The sequence below is a fragment of the Heterodontus francisci genome, chromosome 3 (assembly GCF_036365525.1).
Source record: "Heterodontus francisci isolate sHetFra1 chromosome 3, sHetFra1.hap1, whole genome shotgun sequence".
Lineage (NCBI taxonomy): Eukaryota > Metazoa > Chordata > Chondrichthyes > Heterodontiformes > Heterodontidae > Heterodontus > Heterodontus francisci.
In genome coordinates, this window is record NC_090373.1 from 84,197,609 (window position 1) to 84,220,704 (window position 23,096).

General features: G+C 41.5%; 1 protein-coding gene across 1 annotated transcript in view; it reads left to right on the plus strand.

Annotated features, from left to right (window-relative positions):
• Positions 1–4,223: 4,223 nt before the first annotated feature.
• Positions 4,224–23,096, plus strand: part of rab10 (RAB10, member RAS oncogene family) — a 64,183-nt gene continuing 45,310 nt past the window's right edge. The window contains exon 1 of the mRNA XM_068024069.1: positions 4,224–4,688. Coding sequence (XP_067880170.1) covers positions 4,562–4,688 — 127 coding nt within the window. The 5' untranslated portion in view covers positions 4,224–4,561. The remainder of the gene's footprint in view (positions 4,689–23,096) is intronic.

The following is a 23,096-nucleotide window of genomic DNA, read 5'->3' on the forward strand; positions in this document are numbered from 1 at the left end:
TAATACCTGGAATAGGCGGGCTGTCTTACTAGGAAAGATTGGACAGGTTAGGCTGGAATTTAGATGAGTAAGAGGTGACTTGAATGAAACATAAAAGATCCTGAGGGGTCTTGACAGAGTGGATGTGGAAAGGATGTTTTCCCTTGTGGGAGAATCTAGAACTAGGGGTTGAATTTTATGCTGCCCTAACGGGTTGGATGGTGGTGTGGGAGCGGATGGGGGCGGCGTAAAATTGACTGTGAGGCTCTGGGAGTCCTTCCTGCCCCACTCCCGCTCCGTCCACCTTTACGTTGGTCGGGCAGTGGGGTAGGGGGAAAACGGCCCTCCAGCCCAAGGCCAATCAAGGCCCTTAAGTGGCCACTTAACGGCCACTTAAGGGCCCTCGCCCGCCTCCACGGGTACTTTACCCATGGCAAGCGGGCGTGCTGGGGACGTGAAAGGCCACCCAGCGATAGCTACCGGCCTTTCCGCACGCCGGGGGGGTGCCATGGCAGTTGGGCACAGGGTGCCCGATTGAGGGCCGCCCCCATCTCCCAATCCACACCCGGGACCCAAAACGCCTCCTTCCCCCCAAATGACCACCCTCGCTTCGCCGGGGCGTGTCCGATTCCCTCGGCGCGACATCAACAACCTACCTTGGATCCCGGCTTCATAGCATCCTCCTCGGTCGGCTGGCCTGCAGTCCCAGCAGTGGCCACCGCACCCAGTAGCGCTGGTGGGACTAAGAGCTGCTGGCCCGCTGATTGGCCAGCAGCTCACTGAGGCAGGACCTCCTCCCTCAGGCCGGTGGAAGTCCCGCCTCAGGACAATTAAAGCCTGGGATCCGTAAAATGTGGGTCGGATCCCCGGACTAGATGGAAGCGAGTTCCCCAACGACTTTTATGTCGGTGGCAAAATCCCATCCACCTATGGTAAAATCCAGCCCTAGGGGTCACTATTTAAAAATAAGGGATCGCCCATTTTAGACGGAGATGAGGAGAAATGTTTTCTCTCAGAGGTCGTGAGTCTTTGGAATTCTGTTCCTCAAAAGGCGGTGGAAGCAGAGTCTTTGAATATTTTTAAGGCAGAGGTAGATACATTCTTGATAAGCAAGGGGGTGGAAGTTTATCGGAGGTAGGTGGAAATGTAATCAGTTCAGCAGTGAACTTATTGAATGGCTGAGCAGGCTTGAAGGGCCGAGTGGCCTACTCCTGCTCCTAATTTATATGTTTGCATATATGTAGCATGTATGATGTGGCTCAGTTGGTAGCATGTTCACCTCTCAGGTAAAAAGTTATGGGTTCAAGTCCCATACTAGGAATTAAGCATAAAAATCAAAGCTAATACTCCAATGTAGTACTGAGACCGTCCATGTCTCCGTTATAAAGACGTCTGCAAACGCGACATGAAATCGTGTGACATTGATCACAAGTCGTGGGAGTCAGTTGCCAGCATTCGCCAGAGCTGGCGGGCAGCCATAAAGACAGGGCTAAATTGTGGCGAGTCGAAGAGACTTAGTAGTTGGCGGGAAAAAAGACAGAGGCGCAAGGGGAGAGCCAACTGTGCAACAGCCCCAACAAACAAATTTCTCTGCAGCACCTGTGGAAGAGCCTGTCACTCCAGAATTGGCCTTTATAGCCACTCCAGGCGCTGCTTCACAAACCACTGACCACCTCCAGGCGCGTATCCATTGTCTCTCGAGATAAGGAGGCCCAAAAGAAGTACTGAGACAGTGCTGCACTGTTAGAGATGATTATTTTCAGATTAAATTTTAAATCAATGCTCCTTTTCTTCCCTTGGGTGGCTGTGAAAGATCCCATGGTACTGTCATGACGATCAAGGGAGTTATCCTCAATATCCTGGCCAATATTTATTCCTCAATCAACATCACAAAAACAGATTACTTGATCATTATCACATTGCTGTTTGTGGGGGTTGGCTGTGTGCAAATTGGCTGCCATGTTCCCTATGTTATAACAGTGACTACACTTCAAAGGTACTTCATTGGCTGTAAAGCACTTTGGAACATCCAGTGGTCGTGAAAGGTGCTATTGATATGACGGTGCTTCTATATTTTTTGTTAAGTTTTTTTTTTGAGGACATATTTAAATTGTGGAGATGGATTTGTGGAGAAGGCTGAAGATTTCATAGAAGCTGGACTGTGCTTTATTGTTGACAATTCATTGAAAGGACATTTGGCTGAAAATACTGGAAGAATCAAGGAGTGCTAAAAACAATCTCTACTGGAGACCACTAGTCACCAATTAAGATAAACAACAGGAACCTTGGACGAAGGGCATATGTTTACAGAGAAGTGACAGATCAAGATTTAGAGGGGGGCAGGAGGCTTGACTCTTGAGATATTGTTTTAGGTTTCACTTTGGATAGTGTGTTGGGGTGTGAACTGTTTTGAAGGCAGTTGGAGAAAAACAGTCATCAACACCCTCTTCCATCTCTTTGAGAACTTCCTGAGAATCAAGTTTAAGAAATAGAGAAACTAATGCTGCATTTCTCGTGAAAAGCCTGCCAGAAACCCCTGATGCCACAGTTTGCCCGGAAAGCCTCCCAAACTGATCTTCAAAGTCACCTGAAAAGAATAGTTCTAGAAAGATCCCAGTGACAGCCGTCTATGCATATTTGGGACGCCAAACCAAAAAAGGGACAGCTGATATCTTTCTATATCTTCTTTTTTTCTTCAAGAATTAGCAAGTATTTGGCGAAAGTATTCTTTTTGTGGGGTTTTTTTTGCAACAGAGTTCTAAAGAGAAAATCTGTTTTTCACTTAACTGGTGTGTATGTGTGTGTGTTTGTGAGGGACTAAGATAAAAGGGAACTTTCATATTTCACTCTGTGTGTTAATGCTTTACTTTGTTATTGATTATGTCTTATTTTATAATAAACTGATAATTTTGTTATGAAAGAAACCTGGTTGGTGTATTTTATTCTGGGATAAAGAGTAGTATATGACTGACCGTACATGTAACTGGGTAAACATTTAAACATATTTTGTGACCTGTGGAGAAGTGGAACTAGAAAACAGTGCACCCCTCTCACCTTAGTCATAACACTATAGAAATACAAATTTTTCTTTATCATGGGGTTGTGTCAGCTAGTTGTTTGTCCTTCAAGGTGAAGATGACCATGGGTACGTAGGAGACATCATCTTTCTTTAATAAAGACATAAAGTGCTGGAAATACTCGCAGGTCTGGAAGCATCTTTGGAGAGAGAAACAGTTAACATTTCATGTCTGTGACCTTTTCATCACCTTGTCATCTTTATCTGTCATTCATGGGAGATGTAAGATGCAACATAAATGCATGCTTTCTCTTTCCTTGTCTACTGTGTGTGGTTTCCTTCATCTTCCCTTTGTTTTATTTTTTTATGCTGTTCATGCATTTTTTTTTGAAGTTTTGATGACAGGCCCACATTCACCTACGTGTACTCTTCTCAGATGCTGACTGGCCTACATTATTAACGTTTTGGTTCAGATTTCCCACGTGTACAATGTTTTACGTTTTGTGTTCGTTGGTTTAAGCGTTAATGGCTTGGCTTCTTTCGTGAAATTTGAAATGATTATAGTTGTGCCCTGTTGACACTATGCTCTGCAGATATGACGGCTAAAAGCCAATTGCAAAACTTTTATTTATATACAGATTTGAAAATATATATTTTAACTAACTACCTCAGGAGTAATGAGTTGCAAATACGCTTAAAATAAAATATAATTCCATAAATTTCAAGCATTAATTATTTAGATTAGATTAGAGATACAGCACTGAAACAGGCCCTTCAGCCCACCGAGTCTGTGCCGAACATCAACCACCCATTTGTACTAATCCAGGAACCTGAGCAATTATCTACGTTTGCCAGGTTAGTAAAATAGCATTGGCCGCACTGACTTCAGTGCAGTTAGGAAGTTGCTACTGACGAGGTGATGTTCTGAATCAGAGGCCCAGAGACGAAACATAAATCAAAACCACACAGATTCGCAAAGAGCGAACTTCCATCACCGTCACTCCCATTCTCCCTCGCCTCTTCGCGCAAGGGGAGACACGGCGCCTGCGCGCTCACACCCCAATGACATCATCGGTTCTGACAATCGGGAACAAGGGGCGACCGAGATGGCTGGGTAATTGACATGCTGACGTTAGTTGACGCCACGCCCTGGACCAATGGGAGCTCGAAAGTGTGCGTGGTGGGCGGGACTTCCTGCAGCACTAAGTGCTAAGTGGGTGGTGGCGGGAGGGGAAGGCACAGGGCCGCACCGGGCGGTGTGTTTTATGAGAGGGAGGAGAGCCAGCGATGCATTGACGTCGACGTTGAATGAAATTTTTTCTGCGGTATCCGAATGTCTTAGCGAAGTTAAAAGAGAGGGGAAAAAAAAGTTTAACGAAGGGACGACCACCCGCTGGTGTGTGTTTTAAACAGGCAGATACATGGAAATTCATGGCATCTAACTTGTTGCGGCCGGAACGTTATTAAAGTGAAAGAGCAAGCGAGAGAGAGGCGCCATTTTGTTCCTTTTTTGAAAAAAGAACTCTCCTCGCCCCAGTTCATAGCACAGCGAGTGAGTGGGAGATTATGGCGAAGAAAACCTACGATTTACTGTTTAAACTGCTGCTGATCGGAGACTCCGGGGTGGGAAAAACCTGCGTCCTCTTCAGGTTCTCGGATGACGCCTTTAACACCACTTTTATCTCTACTATAGGTGAGTGAGTGAGAGAGGGAGGGACAGGGGTCGCTGCTTTTGGCCCAGTTTTATTTAACTGCTGGGTTGGGTGCAGGCTGTTGGCCGTCCGAAGGGAGAGTTTGGGCCTTTGCCTTATTAAAGCCTTTTTCCAAATCTCAGGGCCGTCCGGTGCAGTGGACCCAGGTCAGGGGGAGTGTTACATTTTTAACTGATCTCTCAAAATTCTGTCTTCATGAGAGGATATTCAGTTATCTTGTCGATGTTTATGTATGCGCGGAAGTGGCATTTGGAGCAATTTTATGCTTTTTTTTTTCCAAAACGGGTCTTGTACGTTGCCATTTACTTCTGGAGCCTAAGTTACATTTTTAAGCTAAACTGTTAAACTTGCTGCTTATTGGTTAATGGTACCTTGATTTTTTTTGGGGAAATCACGATTATTTCTGTGTTTCCACTTTACGGGCAATGCTATTCACTTTTTTTAAAAATGATGCTTTCATTTAAAACGAGTGGCTTAGTTTATTAAATCGAATTCCTTTAAACTGGTTTAAGGTATTTATTTGAACTAGTCGACTTTTAACAGGTGAAATATCCAGATATGCTATGAATTCATGAATGTCATTGTGATTAGTGCTGGGAGTTTCATAAGTTAGTAAAGCAATTTTTAAATGTTTAATTTGGACCATGTTTTTTTAACTAATGTAAATAAAAAGTGTGCTGGAAATATTCAGGTCTGGCAGCATCTGCGGAGAGAGAAACAGGATTAATGTTTCATTCTGATGCAAGGTTAACTTTGTTTCTCTCTTCACGGATGCTGACAGACCTGCTGAGTATTTCCAGCACTTTGAACTTTTTAGTTAACTAAAATAAAAGCAAATAAAATCAGAGGAAGTGATTGCTTATGGGATACAATCTAGTTACCATAGCTGAATTGCTAATCTGGTTGTGGGTGAGCTCAATCATGAGCAGGATACTTGGATCATATCTGCAAGCTTCTGTATCATTTCATTTTTACAGTTTTAGTATTTTGGGTTAAGATGCTGTTTAAAAATTTGTGGCAGTTTGTAAAAATGCTTTTGGTTTCCTGGGTGTTGTGTGCAAAACTACTGTGAAATCTTCAAATCAAGTTAGTGAGAAATCTACATGATTAGGCCATTTAGTCTCTCTGGCCTGTTCTGCCATTCAGAGATATCATGGCTGATCAGGGACTCGAGTGCATATCTCTTGACACCTTTGATAATCTCAAATTCAGGTTTAAAATTAATCTAGCATCAATTACTGTTTGTGGAGAAATTCCAAACTTGTACCACCCTTTGGGGGAAGGAAGTGTTCCTTAATTTCTCTCCTGAAAGGTCTGGCTCTAATTTTTTGACACTGCCCCCAGTTCCAGTCAGTAGAAATAGATTTTTTTTCTCTCTACCCTATTCCCATTAACATCTTGAACTTTGATCATATTGCATTCCAGGGGATACAGCCCTAGTTTATGCAATCTATCCTAATTTCACCCTTGGAGTCCAGGTATCATTCTAGTAAATCTATACTGCACACTCTCCAAGGCCAGTATCTCCTTCCTAAAGTGTGGTGCCCAGAACTCCTCACAGTACACCAGGTGTGGTCTAACCAGGGCTTTGTGTAGCTACAGTATGACTTGTATTCCCAGTGTTCTAGTGTCTAGATATAAAGGCCAGCATTCCATTAGTCTTTTTGATGATTTTCTGTACCTGTTCGTGAGGTTTTAATGATCTGTGTAGTTCCAAGTCTCTTTGGACCTCTTTATTCTATCCTTTTTTTTTTAAATGGTAAAAAACTAGAAATGAGTACTGTCTAGGTCCAAAGTGGATGACCTCATGTGCCTATATTGAAATCCATTTGCTGCAGTTTTCCTTATTTACTTGATCTATATCCTTGTAATTTTATGCTTTCTTGCCACCTCTCTGTGTCATTGCCAAATGTGGATATATGGCTTTCTACCCTGTCATCTAAGTTGTTAATAAATACAGTGAGTAGTTAAGGTTCCAACTCTGATTCTTGCAGGATACCACTAGTCAGTTCCTGCCCATTATTCCTACTCCGTCTCCTGCCGCTCAGCCAATTTCCAATGCTGAATTTCACACTGTGGAAGTCATTCTGCAATGGTATAATTTGCTAGTCTAGTTCACATCAGTGAGGCACACAAAGTACATGGAAGCATTCCAGAGAAGCACCACCAAGTTGTTCTCTCATGTCAGGGTCTGAGGTTTGAAGAAAAGGGAAAGCTACTTTTCTGCCTCGAGGCTAGAGACTGAGGCCTCATCTGCCCTCTTAGGTGGATGAAAATAATGCCATGGGATTTTTATTTTAACAAGAAAAGCAGGGAAGTTGTGCCTGATGTCCTGGTCAGTAGTTTTCTCAGCAAATTATCTGGTGGATATCCAATTGCTGTTTGTGGGAATTTGCTGTGTACAAGTTGGCCATCGTTGTTCCTACATTGTAACAGTGCCTACACTTCAATATTGCTTCATTGGCTGTAAAGTGCTTTGGGATATCCTGCGATTGTGAATTGGTGCTTTTATAGACAGAATTTATTTATGAAGGTGAGTAAGTTAATAGAGTATTGAGCAGATAATCCAAAAATTGCTTAAAACCAATTTGAGAATAGGAAACGGTATCTGGTTCAAATTAGCTTGAACTATTTTGCACGGAAGCTGGTGACTGATATGGATTAAGAAGGCAGTGGGGGCTGATTGTATTGGAAAATGTAATAAAGTTGGGTAAGTACACAAGTTAATGAAAACTCATGACATGTGTTGGACAGTTTCCTCATTAATGTGGCTTGTCAAATGGACTACAACATTTTGTTTCTAGTCATGTATATTGTATATTAAACCTAGGACTGTTATTGGGAAATTTTTCAGTGATTAGTATGTGAAATGTATTTCCAAACTGAGCAGTTGAGATAGAAACCTTGGAATTGCAGGGTTGCAATTGGGAAAGTGTGCAGTCTTTATGGATGAACTAAGATGGGTCTCATTTTATATTAATTCTTGTGATCCAGGATTGAGCCATGCACTCTTATAACTTGGACCTTATTTGTGAGGACCTAGGTTGGAGCCCCAGGACAAACATTCTGCTGTCGTATACAGCCCACCACGTACCCCCGTAAATGTCTTAATTGGGTGGAATTGAGCATACTTCATTTTAACATTTTGGACTCTTAGCAGATCAGATCTACATGCTGCCATGGCTCAAATGACTTCTTGAACAGACAGTGATGCCAAGTTCTTTAATGGTTTTTAGTCTCGGGAGGGGGGGGTGGGTGGTGGGAATCTCTTTGTGGGTAGAAAAGTATTTGCATTCTAGAGTGCTTGGAGTAAGCACAGAGGAATAAAATCACATTAGCCACCTTTAGAACAGCTTCAAGGTTAGTAACTGGTTCTTGGCATCGAAGATCATTGCCATTTTTAACTCTGCTGCTAAAGCCACAGTTAAATATTCAGTGGTTTACCATTAGAGAGTATGGTGTAAGCCGGTTCATTGAAACATTGTATCTGTGAAAACTGCATTTCAGACCTTTTTTTTTTATGTAAGAGCAATGCCAGTGATATTGTGCTCTCTTCAGTTCTTTAAGAGGCACTTTAGGTTGTTGACCTCGGGACATGTCAGGCAATGGCATTGGCCTAATGGATCCCTTTTGACACTAATTGATAGACTTCAACCAAAGATGATTGGAGAACTGTTTTTATGCATTTTGTGGATGAATGCAATCCATAGATTTGAAGTAGTTTTTGGTTGAGTTGCTACTCCTTGTTTGGTCATACTTGCTGACAGCATACTCCAGTGCATGAACCAACCATAAGGGATTTCCCCAACCTTTTTTTGATCAACTAATTGAACTGGATGTAGTGCAGAAACACAAAAATAAGGATTCGGCTTTTGCCATAACCTGTCTGAGTTGGGCGGGGCAGTGGGGAGCAGGGGCATATTTATTTGCTGGTATGTACTAATAGAAAGTTGGGTTACTTGGGACATGGGTTTTAGGAAACGCTCATCATTGATTTGCTTTCATATGCGTATTAGTGACTTTAGTGAAGTTTTCAGAGAAGCTTTGGTCTAAAGCTGAAATAACAAATTTGCCTCTGACAAATGCTCATGATTTTAGTTCTTCTGTTTTGCTTATCCTGATGTATAAAATATTTCTTAGTCCTTGCGTTGTTGATTTTACAGGCTTCCATCTGCCTCATGAGCATGGGAGAGAAAATTTTCAAGGGAGTGGGTAGTAACTGCTGAAGTTCAGTGTCACTGGTTATATGTTAATGTCAGTGAGGGCATACCTTGAAGATTTACTGCAGTCATGTTTTTCATGTTTATGCCTGCAAGATTGAAAACAATCAGTACCTTAGTTCATGAGGGCTGTATTCATTTACTGTGATGGCAGGATTTATTAAAAGCTGGAATGTGTCTGAAGATGTCTGCAATTTAATGTGGACCAGCTACACTTCATGGTTGCATTGGCACTGTTTGAATATAGAAGTTCAAAGTTGCGGTGCTGGAGATTTACAAAATTGCCTGTAACTGCAGTGAAAAAATATTTTCCTTCTGCAAAACTCTTGTCATGCTGAAATTTTTGATCACACTTGCAGCCCCACTGGACTTGCACCAAATTTCTAAGGGTAGTGTACTTGTTTATAAGTTGCACCCAGCATTAAGTTTCTTAATTGATCGAATGGCACAGTGCAGAAGGAGGCTATTTGGCCAGCATTCCTGCACCAGCTTTTTCAGAGAGCTGTCCAGTTAATCCCACTCCTCCTCTTCCCCATAGTCCTATAATTTATTTTTCCCTTCGAGTAGCTATCCAAAATGCTACTATTGAATCTGCTTCTGCCACCCTTACAGGTACTACATTCCAAATCCTAACCACGTACCTAAAGTTAACTTGTCATTTCTGGTTCCTTTACCAATTACCTGTAAATCTGTGTCCTCTGGTTATTGACCCTTCTGCCATTGGGAACAGTTTCTCCTTAATTACTCTATCAACACCTCTGTCAAATCTCCCCTTCTCTGCTCTAAGGAGAATAATCCAGTTTCTCCAGTGTCTGCACAGATCTGTAATCCCTCATTCCTGGTACTGTTCGAGTAAACCTCTTCTGCACCTTCTCTGAGGATGGTCATGGAGCTAAGTTAACTGGAGCTGGAATGGAGTTGCAATATTAAGCAGGTTGAAGGCCATTTTAATGTTAATTATTGCTGAAGCAAGTGACTCTTTTTTCCCCATTGTGCTTCATCAACTGTTGACACTTTTGAGCATTCTTTTAACCAGATGTAAAATGGAATCAAAAAATTAACAATCCATGATTGCATAATTAGTGTTAATGTATTACTCATAATTACAGATGGTATTTAACTTTCATAGTTGTAATTGGTAATGCTATATAGTTCTGCCATTGGCAATATAAATATTGACTTAGCATGTGGCATCAATTTTTAGTTTTTAGATGTTGGACTTTATCTACATAATGCAAAGTGAGAGTAAAAACTGCTTTGATATTTTTAATACATAGCAAAGTGAGGCTATCAGCACTCACCATTATTGGAGTAAATCAGCAACTTCCAGCAACCACACATCCATAGTTAAACATGGAAATCGGGAAGTTGCTGTCAGTTACCCTGTTCTTCCAGAAGCTTTGCAATAACTATCTTGTCCAGAGACTTAATGTTCAGATACCTCCAATGGCATAAGGATGGGGTACTTGTGCGATAGATATCCACTAAACATGGTGAATGACTGTCCATTCAAGTGGAAATGTACTTAAGTGTGGAGTTGGAGTGCACTTTGTTCTAGTTCCACTTCTCCATGGGTCGCAACATATATTTAAATTTTTCTCACTTACTGATGAGATGTCTTTTTTTAAATCCCAGATTAAAACGCACCAACCATGTTTCTTTAATCTGATAATTTTGTTGTTAAACAAGTCTTAACCAGTAATGAAGTCAAACATAAAAACCGTGATTGAAATAATAAAGTTCCCTTTTTTTTTATCTTAGCCCCTCACGTGCACACACACTTTTTAACCAGAAAAATAAAGGGATTTTTGTTTTCAGAACTTGATTACAGGCAAAGAAAATCACTTGGGCTGAATACTTCATTTTTGAAGAAACAGCAGATGAGATGTTGTGTTCCAAACTGGCATACAGTCTGGCCTCAGTACACACAGACTGGTTACTGGGATCTTTTCAAACAGTTCTTTTTCTGGTGGCTTTGAGAATTTAGCAGACTTTCTTTCCAAGAGAGGAAATGAGATGAGTTGACAAAGTGGACTTTTTGGGGTCTTTAGAGGTGTGCTGGAAAGCTGAACTGGGTTGTGGTCTTCCCTCCTTGGAAGTTGTCTCCCTTTTTATACAGTTCAACCCCAACTCAAAACAATTCAACAGCGAATCTGACAACAGGCGGTCAACTTTTTGACCTACATCAATATTGACCTGTCGCTACTTTGTAAACAACTTCTCCAGGTGCCCAAATTTCTGTTTATTGAGCTGGAAGTCAGGTGGTTTCCCAGAAAGGCTGGTTTACCTTGACCTCTCAGTGCCCCTTGCTTTTTTTAAAAAAAAACAGAAGACATTTCCAGGGACTTTTTTCAAAGTCAGGTGGTCTTTACATGACACTCTATGGGGTTTTCAAAGTGGAACATTTCTTCAATCTTTCCAAAAATGTATCCTCAAAGTATTTAACAAAAGAGACACTTTAACAATGCACACACTTTCCCTTTTCATTATTTGGCTTTCTGTACATGATTTTAATGTTGAATTAACCTTTCTAAATACCTCCTGATTCAATCTCCGTAAGGGTTCTTTAATTTGCTGGGTTAAGAAAATACAGTTGCTTGCCCTGTTCACAGGTCCAAGATCCCTTTAGGATTTCTAATCCATGCAAGTTCCAGTGCCAAAGCCTAGAGAAAGTTGTGTTTTGAATGACTAGTGCTGCTTCTTTGCCACTGACCATGAAATCTAGCCCATTGTGCTTCTGGAGCACAAACATTTTGTTGCATGCATTCAATATTGTGATGTACTCTACATACTTTCCCTTTGGCCTTTTTAGCCCAAGAATTTCTCCATGTAGAAATATTTTGTTGCGACATATACTGAGTTGTTTTGAAACCCTTAAACTATAAAAATGTGTTAGCTTGGCCAAATTTGGAACCATTCTAATTAGTACATTCACTTAGAAAGAAAAAGTGCATTTATATTGTGCCTTTCATGACCTTAATGTCCCAAGACTATTGGCCAGGAAGTTAGGGAGGAGTCCCCTGTTCTTTTGAGACTGAGTTATAGTGTTGGTTTTGTGTTTGGTCTTAGTTTAGCATGGCAGCTCGCAGAAGGATGATGCACAAAATGCAGTGAAATATTGCTAATTTCAACAATCATTTGATTGCACTAAGATTGCTTACAAATGTGATTTCACGCCTCTAGTTCCAGTGCAGTCTATTTAAACCGGAGTCCAAGAGGAACTTGGGTAGCTGATATAAGAGTCTTGAAATTCCATTATGACTGAAGTATGTTTGTAATAAAAATTTCGCCAGCCTTTCAGAGGTTGGACAGAACTGCATATGTCAAGCTCTGCTTTCCCTAAATCCAGAGCAGCGTAACTGCTCTTTCTACAGAGTACTTGTGCTGTTACTTCTGCCTACATAAGTGATTACACTTGAAAAAGTAATCCTTCAGCTTGGAGATTTGATAAGGCACTATATTAATAAAACCTCATGCACTCTTGTACAAATGTTCTCTTGTGTGCCCTCCTTTTTTAATATGCTTAACGACTGAGCATCCACAGCTCTCTGAATTTTTGGAATTATCTACCTCAATCATTTTGAGTAAATTTCTTCTTGCAATCCTTAATGGCTGCCCCTTGCTGGGACTGTGACCTTTAGTTCTTGACTCACCAGCCAGGAGAAGAAGCTTTTTTAAGATCACCTCGCATACTTTGAAACTCCAGGGAATTTAGGCCTAGTCTACTCGATTGCACCTTATTGGCCAATCCCCTCTAACCACTCCCTCCAAAGGCAAGTTTATCATTCCTTGAACTGTCACGTAACTATCTTTTTTTTTCTCCTCCAATTAAAAAGTGTGTGCCTTTACGATTTCTGTTTAAAATCAGTGTGCCTTTAAAAACTGAGGCACAGTGTGCCAGCTACACCTGCTCCTAGGCCACAGCAGGAGAGGTCACATGGTGTACTGTAACAATTCAACTGTAAAAACCAGCTGAAACCAGTTTTGAGACACCAGTGAAGTGTGCTACTGAAGGAAAGAGCTATTCCTCGCAGCAGAAATTCTACAATGAGCTACAGGCTGTTAATTGCCAAAGGAGGGAAAAAACCCTTTCAAGAAACCATTTGTATTGCTGGAGTTAGCAAAATTCCTTTTTTTCTTTACTTCCAATCTAAGTCTTTGCTTCAACTGATTGTGTTTGCTGGATTTCAGATTAAAGTTTCGACTGAGACTGCCCTTTTTTAATTCAAGCTTAATAAAATATATGAAAGGAAAATACTTAATTGAATAAAATAAAGTTAATTAAAGTACATTAAGGATGGCAGGACAGGAGATGGCATATCTGCAGCAAGTGTTTGTGGCTCGGGGAGGTTTGGCTCAAGAGTCATTGAACTGGAGTCCGAGCTGCAGACACTGCGACACATCAGGGAGGGGGAAAGTTACCCGGACATTTTGTACCAGGAGGTGGTCACACCCCTTATGGGGTCTTCTGATTTGGTTAGGGGCAGGAGAGTGTGGCTGCAGGTAAGGGAACCCAGAGGGCAGGAGTGCAGGAACCTCTGCCTTCATGATTCTCCAACAGGTTTGAGGTTCTCTCAGCTTGTTTGGATGGGCATAAAGGAAGAAATAATGGCACATTGTCATAAAGGTACAGCAATAATTATGGGGGATTTCAACCTACGTATAGACTGGAAAAATCAGATGGGCAGAGGTAGCCTAGATGACTACATAGAATGTTTTTGTGATTTCTTGGAACAGTACATTCTGGAGCCAACCAGAGAGCAGGCTATACTAGACCTGGTATTGTGCAACAAAATAGGATTAATTTCATGACCTCATGGTTAAGGTGCCCCTTGGTAGCAGCGATTTGTATGATTGAATTTTGCATTCAGTTTGAGGGAGAGAAGAGTGGGTCCAAGACTAGTATTTTAAACTTAAATAAGGGCAACTATGTGGGCATGAAAGCAGAGCTAGCTGAAGTGAACTGGCAAATTCTGTTAAGGGATAGGTCAATAGACATGCATTGACAGACTTTTAAGAGGATATTTCAGAATACACACAATAGATGCATTTCAATTCGAGAAATAAGAAGGGTGGGACCCCATCCATGGTTAACTTTTAAAGTTAAAGATAGTATCAAACTTAAAGAAAAAGCCTATAATTGTGCAAAGATGGGAGGCAGGTCAGAAGATTGGACAGAATGTAAAGAACAGCAAAGAATGACTACAAAATTTATAAGGTAAAATTGGAGTACGAGAGAAAGCTAGCTAGAAATATAAAGACAGATACTAAGTTTCTACAGATATTTTAAAAAGTTAAGTGAGCATTGGTCATATAGATAGAGTCTGGGGAATTAATAATGGATAATAAGGATGTGGCAGATGAATTGAAAAGGTATTTTGCATTGGTCTTCACTGTTGAGGATACAAGTAACATCCCAGTATTAGCTGTAAATCAGGAAATGGGAGGGAGGAACTCAAGAAAATTACAATTGCCAGAGATGTGGTACTGAACAAATTGTTGGAGCTGCGGGCTGACAAGTACATGATCCTGATGGACTTCATCCTAGGGTGTTAAAAGAATGACTAGTGAGATAATTGATGCGTTGGTTTTAATTTTCCAAAATTCTCTAGATTCAGGGAAGGTTCTGTTAGATTGGGAAAATAGTGAATGTAACTCCTTTATTCAAAAAGGGAGGGAGACAGAAAGCAGGAAACTACAGGCCAGTTAGCTTAATGTCTGTCTTGGGGTGGGGTGGGGTGGGGGGGGGGGGGTGTGTGGAAATGTTAGCTATTAAGGACATTACAACAGCGCATTTAGAAAAATTGAGGTTATCAGGCAGAGTCGACATTGCTTTGTGAAAGGGAAGTCATGTTTAACTATTTTATTGGAATTTTTTTGAGGGAGTTCCATCTGCTGTGGATAAAGGGGAACCAGTGGATGTATTGTACTCAAATTTCCAGAAAACATTTGATAAGGTGCCACATCAAAGGTTATTGCAGAAAATAAAAGCTCATGGTGTTGGGGGTAACATATGAGCATGGATAGAAGATTGGCGAGCTAACAGGAAACAGAAGGCATAAATAGGTAATTTTCTGTTTGGCAAGATGTAACGAGTGGTGTGCCACAGGGATCTATACTGGGGCCTCAACTTTTTACAATTTATATAAATGACTTGGATAAAGGGACTGAATGTATGGTTGCTAAATTTGCTTATGACAGATAGGTAGGATAGTCCTCTGAAGAGGACCTAAGGGGGCTACAAAGGGATCTAGATAGGTTAAGTGAGTGGGCAAAGATCTGGCAAATGAAGTATAATGTGGGAAATTGTCCACTTTGGCAGGAAGAATAAAAAAAGTTATGTAAATGGTGAGAGATTGCAGGGATCTAGGTGTGCTAGTGCATAAATCACAAAAGGTTAGTCTGCAGGTGCAGCACATAATTAGGAAAGCTAATAGAATATCCTGATTCGCAAAGGGAATTAAATAAAAAGGAAGGTTATGCTTCAGCTATTCAGGGCATTGGTGAGACCACATCTGGAGTACTGTATACAGTATTGGTCGTCTGATTTAAGGAAGGATGTAAATACGTTGGAACCAGTTCAAAAAACGCTTGCCAGACTAATACCTGGAATAGGCTGGCTGCCTTACGAGGAAAGATTGGTTAGGCTTGTTTCAGCTGGAACTTGGAGTAAGAGTTGACTTGATTGAAACATAAGATCCTGAGGGGTTTTGACAGGATGGATGTGGAAAGGATGTTTCCCCTTGTGGGAGAATCTAGAAGTAGGGGTCACTGTTTAAAAATAAGGGGCCACCCATTTAAGACAGATGAGAAATTGAGTGTTGAGTCTTTGGAATTCTCTTCTTCAAAAGGTGTTGGAGCAGCACCTTTGAATATTTTTAAGGCAGAGGTAGATTTTTGATAAGGGGGTGGAAGGTTATTGGAGGTAGATGGAAATGTGGAGTAATCAGTTCAGCCATGAACTTATTGAATGGCAGAGCACGCTCAAAGGGCTGAGTGGCCTTCTCTTGCTCCTAACTCTTATGTTATGTAGCTATTGCTGTGCTCATCATTGAAAGAATGGTTTGATACCTGCTGCAGCTGAAGTGCTTTGAATAGCTATCTAAAGAGACTGATGCATCCAAATCCACATGGCGACTTCGAGTGGCACTTGATTATTTTTACACTAGGATACCTCACCCATCAGGAACGTAACCCACAAAGACTTGTAACCTAGTTATACTTAAACAGCTAACTTTTAAAACATCTTCTTTAAAGAAACCAGTTAACCATTGAATTTTGAGAGAGAATGGGGGAGGTTTACGAGGATGTTGCCAGGACTGGAAAAATGCAGCTCTGAGGAAAGATTGGATAGGCTGGGGTTGTTTTCCTTTAGAACAGAGAAGGCTGAGAGGAAATTTGATTGAAATGTACAAAATTGAGGAGCCTGGATAGAGTGGATGTGAAGGGCCTTTTTCTTTTTAGCAGAGGGGTCAGTGACCAGGGCACATAGATTTAAAGTGGTAGAAAGATTAGAGGGGGGGGGATGAGGAAAAAATGTTTCACCCAGAGGGTGGTTGGGGTATGGAAGTCACTGGCCGAAAGGGTAGTAGAGGCAGAAACCCTCAACTCAAATGGTATCTGGATATGCACCTTGAGTGCCGTAACCTGCAGGGCTACAAACCAAATGTTGGAAGATGGGATTAGGCTGAGTGGCTCGTTTTTCAGTAGGTGCAAAAATGATGGGCCAAGTGGCCTATTTTTGTGCTGTAAACTTTTTATGATTCACTTTTTTCCAATTGGTTGCTGTACCTACATGCTAACTGATTCAGATACAAGAGCACCAGATCCTTTGAAATTTGTCTTCCCCTCCCCCCCTCAATACTCTATTTTGATCAGAAAAATAGAAAAGCAGATAACCTCACACTTCTCCAATTATATTCCATCTGCCATGTTCTTGCCCACTCACTTAGCCTGTATAAATCCTTTCGCAGTCTCATCCTCCTCGCAGCTGACTTTCCCACCTAACTTTATATCGTCAGCAAACTCACGTTACACTCAATCCCCTCATTTAAGTCATTGATATAGATTGTAAATAGTTGAGGCCCAGGCACTGAATCTTGCAGTACCCTGCTAGGTACAGCCTGCCAACCTGAATATGACCTGTTTATTCCCACTGTTTTTTCTCTGGTTTACCAATCTTTAATCCATGCCAATATATTACACCCAATTCCAGGAGCTCTAATTTTGTGTAATAACCTCCTCTCTGGCAGCTTATTACTTTTTGAAAATCCAAATACAGTACACCTACTGGTTTTCCTCCTCATAAAAACCTCTAACCTGTTTTGTCAAACACCATTTTCCCTTCATAAATCCATGCTGACCCTAACCACATCTCATAGATTCTAGCATTTTTCCCATTGCTGACATCAGGCTAACTGGCCTATGCTTCCTTGTCCTGTTTTTTTTTTTACCCCTCACCACCCCACCTCATGCTTGCTGCCTTCAGAAATTCCCTAGATTCTAGAATGTGAATTTGAAGATCAAAACCAATGCATCCACTATCTTTGCAGCTCCCTCTTTTTAACACCCTAGAATACAAATCGTCAGGTCAAGGAATTTCTCTAGGACACTTTCTTGTACTGATCTTTAGTTCTTCTATCTCACCAGATCCTTAGGCTGAAATTTTACATTGGGCGGGAGGTCTTGCTGCTAACCAAAAAAAACGTCGGAGAGCCTGCCTCTGCTGGACCTGGGAGCCATGCCAGGATTTTATGCCCCCCAGGCCCTTAATTGTCCTTGGGCAGGACTTCCCTGTGCGCCACCAGGAGCAGTGGCCACTGCTGGGTCTGCACCTGACTTCGGCAGCCCGGAAACAGTCAATGTTTGGGGCCTTGCCGGGGACATTTGGCCAGGTCCTGGTGAGGCAAGTGGGGGGTGAGGGCGTGTCTGTGCCTGATCAGGAGCCCCCCCCCCCCAACCCCAGCCCTCAAGGAAGCTACCAGGTTTTACTGGGGGACCTAAGCCAGCCACTGGCAAAATACCAATGGCCAACGAGAGGAGGCCCTTTAAGTGGCAGTTTCCCACTCTATGGCCAGCTCACCCCTCCATATCTACATAGTGCACATTGTTCTGATTTAAGACCCTAGTTTTGGGCTTGACTAAATCACTCAAATTTTATCACATTATCACCATTCCCGTGAGGCCCTTTTACTGCAAGATTATCAATCATTCATTGAGCAATACTAAATCTAAAATAGCTATTCCCTAGTTGGTTCCTTGACATACTGATCTAGAAAACTGTCTTGAATGCATTTCATGAATTTGTTTTTCATTCTGTTACTGCAAATTTGGTTTGCTCAGCCTATATGAAGATTCAAGTTTCACCTGATTCCTATGTCACTCCGGTTACATGCACCTCTTAATTTCCTGATCAGCTGCAGTCAGGCAAAGTATACTGTGAGGCTGTCAACATGCTACTCATTGTTTTCTGCTTCTTGTTGGTTCTTCTACTTGATTCTTCTGAACTAGGGTCTTTCCATCTCAATGGTGTATGACTTGGAAGGGATCTTGGGGATGCTAGTTTTCCTGCAAAATTGCTACTCTGTCCTGCTTGGTCAAGGCTGCAGGGCTGGGAGGTTATCAAAGTTGCCTTGCTGAGTTGTTGCAATGTGCAGTGTAGATCATTCAATTTCCTTCCCAGTCTCCTGTTTGGGGACAAATCATGGTCTGAAGAATGGGATTTCCTCCAATTCACAGGTTTTGTCTTTTTTTAAGGGAATTCCTTTTCTGTATTTCAAAATCTAGTTTCAGTTCTTAATGGGAACTGAGCTTTTGAAGTGCTTGGGTAGGAATCTTTTTGAAGGGATTCCCCATGATGTCTTTGGGCAAGCTTAAGCTGGAAAAAAAATCCTAAAGGTAAGCCTGTGGGGAAGCCCTTTGAAATGTGCTTCAAGTCCATTCTCTGTTATAACCTGGTATCAGCTTTTGAAATGTAACTTAAGACAGTGGGAGAAAGGGGCCATGGGGAAAAATCAGAAGTGGGCTGGAGATAGGAGTGTGCCAAGGAACTACTCATCGCCTGAGGAAGCAAAAGAGTTGGTGTTGGGAGGCTTGCATTTACAGGTGATGGGCAAGTCTACGCATAAAATTCCCATTATAAATGTTTAAACACTTTCAACCATAAATGTTGAAGTCGTAACCACAAAGTGTGTGCATACAGAAAATTATGAATATAAATAGCTTTTTAAAATGAATCCATGTTTTTTTTTTGTCTGTTTTACATGTTTTTCTGTGTATAATGCTATAATGACAGTTATTCATGAATAAATGTTTGTGAAGAAGGATTTTTAATTTTCAAGCGGTCTGACAGGTCTAATATGCCCTCAGTACTGAACAGGTAGTAATGCAGATTGAAAAAAAATTACCTAAACTGCCACAATGTTCTAAATTTCTTCAGATACAAGCATTCCAAACTTCACTCATTTTTCTAAGATTGCACTGCATCCAGTGAAAGTTGCTTTGAATCCTTCATGATAAATCATTGTGTGCAGCATGTGGGATGAGCTGGCGAACAATGATTTGGTTGAATGTGTTCAGTTACTGGATTCTGTGATTGTGTGCTTTGAGAAGCTGAGGTACTTGGATTCTGCACGAAGTTCATTCCAAGATTGTTGTATATTTTAGTATGGAATTGTATGATGAAGTGAGGTCAGTCTATTGATTTTTATTTACCTGTATCAAAAAGGAGGTGGTGTTGGGTGTCTTGCAAAGCATTAAGGTAGATAAGTCCCCAGGGCCTGATGGGATCTACCCTAGAATACTGAGGGAGGCAAGGGAAGAAATTGCTGGGGCCTTGACAGAAATCTTTGCATCCTCATTGGCTACAAGTGAGGTCCCAGAGGACTGGAAAATAGCCAATGTTATTCCTTTGTTTAAGAAGGGTGGCAAGGATAATCCAGGAAATTATAGGCCGGTGAGCCTTACATCAGTGGTAGGGAAATTGTTAGAGAGGATTCTTCGGGACAGGATTTACTCCCATTTGGAAACAAACTAACTTATTAGCGAGAGACAGCATGATTTTGTGAAGGGGAGGTCGTGTCTTACTAATTTGATTGAGTTTTTTGAGGAAGTGACTAAGATGATTGAGGGATGTTATCTATATGGACTTTAGTAAAGCCTTTGACAAGGTCCCACATGGTAGACTGGTGCAAAAGGTGAAGTCACACGGGGTCAGAGGTGAGTTGGCAAGATGGATACAGAACTGGCTCTGTCATAGAAGACAGAGGGTAACAGTGGATGGGTGTTTTTCTGAATGGAGGGATGTGACTAGTGGTGTTCCGCAGGGATCAGTGCTGGGACCTTTGCTGTTTGTAGTATAGATAAATGATTTGGAGGAAAATGTAGCTGGTCTGATTAGTAAGTTTGCGCACGACACAAAGGTTGGTGGAGTTGCGGATAATGATGAGGATTGTCAGAGGATACAGCAGGACATAGATCGGTTGGAGACTTGGGCGGAGAAATGGCAGATGGAGTTTAATCCGGACAAATGTGAGGTAATGCATTTTGGAAGGTCTAATGCAGGTGGGAGGTATACAGTAAATGGCAGAACCCTTAGGAGTATTGACAGGCAGAGAGATCTGGGCGTACAGGTCCACAGGTCACTGAAATTGGCAACGCAGGTGGATAAGGTAGTCAAGAAGGCATACGGCATGCTTGCCTTCATTGGTCGGGGCATAGAGTATAACAATTGGCAAGTCATGCTGCAGCTGTACAGAACTTTAGTTAGGCCACACTTAGAATATTGCATGCAATTCTGGTCGCCACACTACCAGAAGGACGTCGAGGCTTTGGAAAGTGTACAGAAGAGGTTTACCAGGATGTTGCCTGGTCTGGAGGGCATTAGCTATGAGGAGAGGTTGGATAAACTCTGATTGTTTTCACTGGAACGACGGAGGTGGAGGGGCGGCATGGTAGAGGTTTACAAAGCTATGAATGGCATGGACAGAGTGGATAGTCAGAAGCTTTTTCCCAGGGTGGAAGAGTCAGTTACTAGGGGACATAGGTTTAAGGTGCGAGGGGCAAAGTTTTAGAGGGGATGTGCGAGGCAAGTTTTTTTTAGAGGGTGGTGAGTGCCTGGAACTTGCTGCCAGGAGAGGTGGTGGAAGCAGATACGATAGCGAAGTTTAAGAGGCATCTTGAGAAATATATTAATAGGAAGGAAATAGAGGGATATGGGCCCCGGAAGTGCAGAAGGTGTTAGTTTAGGCAGGCATCAAGATCGGCGCAGGCTTGGAGGGCCGAATGGCCTGTTCCTGTGCTGTACTGTTCTTCTTTTGTATCAATTCATGACATTGAGATGCCAGGAAATGGATTTGCTGCATCTACATGGCTTTCCTGAGTGCTGTACCTTTTTTTGCCTTCGTTAATCCAAAGGTTGTTTTAGACTTTACAACTGATTATCTGACAGATCTGAGTCTCTATATCCTCCAGCAAACTACTGAAAAACCATAGCTATCACCTTAGCTTTCACCAACATATACATGGTTCTGGATTTGGTTCCCATCAATTTTCCTGGCTGCCACCTCAGGCTGAGTTGGAAGGTACTGAACCTTGGTATTTAACTGGAATGTGAGAACAGCTTTCTTCCCCACACATAAAATTTGTTTCCCAAACAACACTCTCCCCACTTCAACATTGGTGTCTAATCTATCTATCTCTATATCTCTATCTCTTTTTTTGTAGGTATGAGTCATCTTATGAGAGTGGCTTGTGATGCTGAATCTGAAAATATCTAGTGTAAAAACACAGTGTAACTGGCTGATTTTATCTTTATCACATTCTGGTATGGCAGATGATCACTTTTCGGAAAGTGAATGTGAAGAAGTGCTGTTTGATTAAGTACCTCCCTGCACTATCAAGTTACAAACTTGGCAGAGTGTGTTCTCAAATTAATTTATTTCTAATAATTCATTTAAACTTGGCAATTTGCATCCATCTAAATGTTAGGTTATAAGTTGCTGTCATTTTGGTTACTGGTCTAAACTAATTTAGTTGTAATTGTGGACATAGTGCTTTGTTACTCCATTCTAATGCCTCAACAAATTTACCTAGCTGATATCACTATGTGCGCCATGGAGACTCCTGAGTCAACCCTGTCCTGTCTGACAGGTTATCTGACTTTGAATAGGTGCAGAAGTAAGGCGTAATAAATGTGGTCACCAAGACAGGGTTAGGGAAGAGGAAAATTTGTCCAGGTTCTTACTCTTCTGGCTTTCAGACAACCCCTGCTTGAAATGCACTTTTGGTGAGAACATTGAATTTCACTATGCTCCATGGTCTCGAATTCAGCTTGCTAAATGACTGGTTTGGGGGAGGTGGGGTGGGGGGGGGGGTGGTGTGGGGATGCTGGTGCGCAGGAATTTCTGTTCTTAAAACTCCTGACATTTGTGAAATTCTGTACCACCAGTTGATAACTAGAAGTAGTGTTAAAGTGACAAATTTCTGGCTCAGTGTTTTTACCTTGTACATCAGCATCTGGAATGGAAGAAAAGCAGTCCAGTACCTCCACTGTGCTGTTGTCCTGTTAATTTGTTTCTGCTCTCTGGTAGTTCTGTTACTGGCTAATCTCAAACAGAGACATTGCAACCTGAAGATTTGATATATGATCTTTTGATCACAAGAGCATTTTGTTGAAAAGTGGTAAAATCACAGACATCTATTTGTGAACTTATGACCACTAATTACCAAGATTTGTGTACACAATTTAGTCAAGGTATGCTATTTAACACATGCTATATCAGTGTTGGTCATCTGAAGAATGAAAGCCACTTGAAGTCAGTAGTTTTTAAAAGTGAAGCTGAGCTGTGAAGTGGAATTTATAATGTAATAAACTACTGTACTGTTAAGAAGTTATTGTAATACGATGCAAAATGTTCTGTAACATTGTACATAGTGCTCAATAACTACAGTATTTGCAAATGTGCTTTCGTCACGCACCTGGGATTCAAATTGCATAAGGCATGGTTTTGTTTTTTTTTTGACATCGATACAAAGTAAAACATAATTATCTTTCAGGAGACCAGTAAATAGTTACAAAAAATTCTGCCATTTTGGAAGTGGAGCTTGACAAGTGCTTATTTCAGTAAAAGAATTATGAATGGTTGGATTTGCTGACATTAACAGTACTAA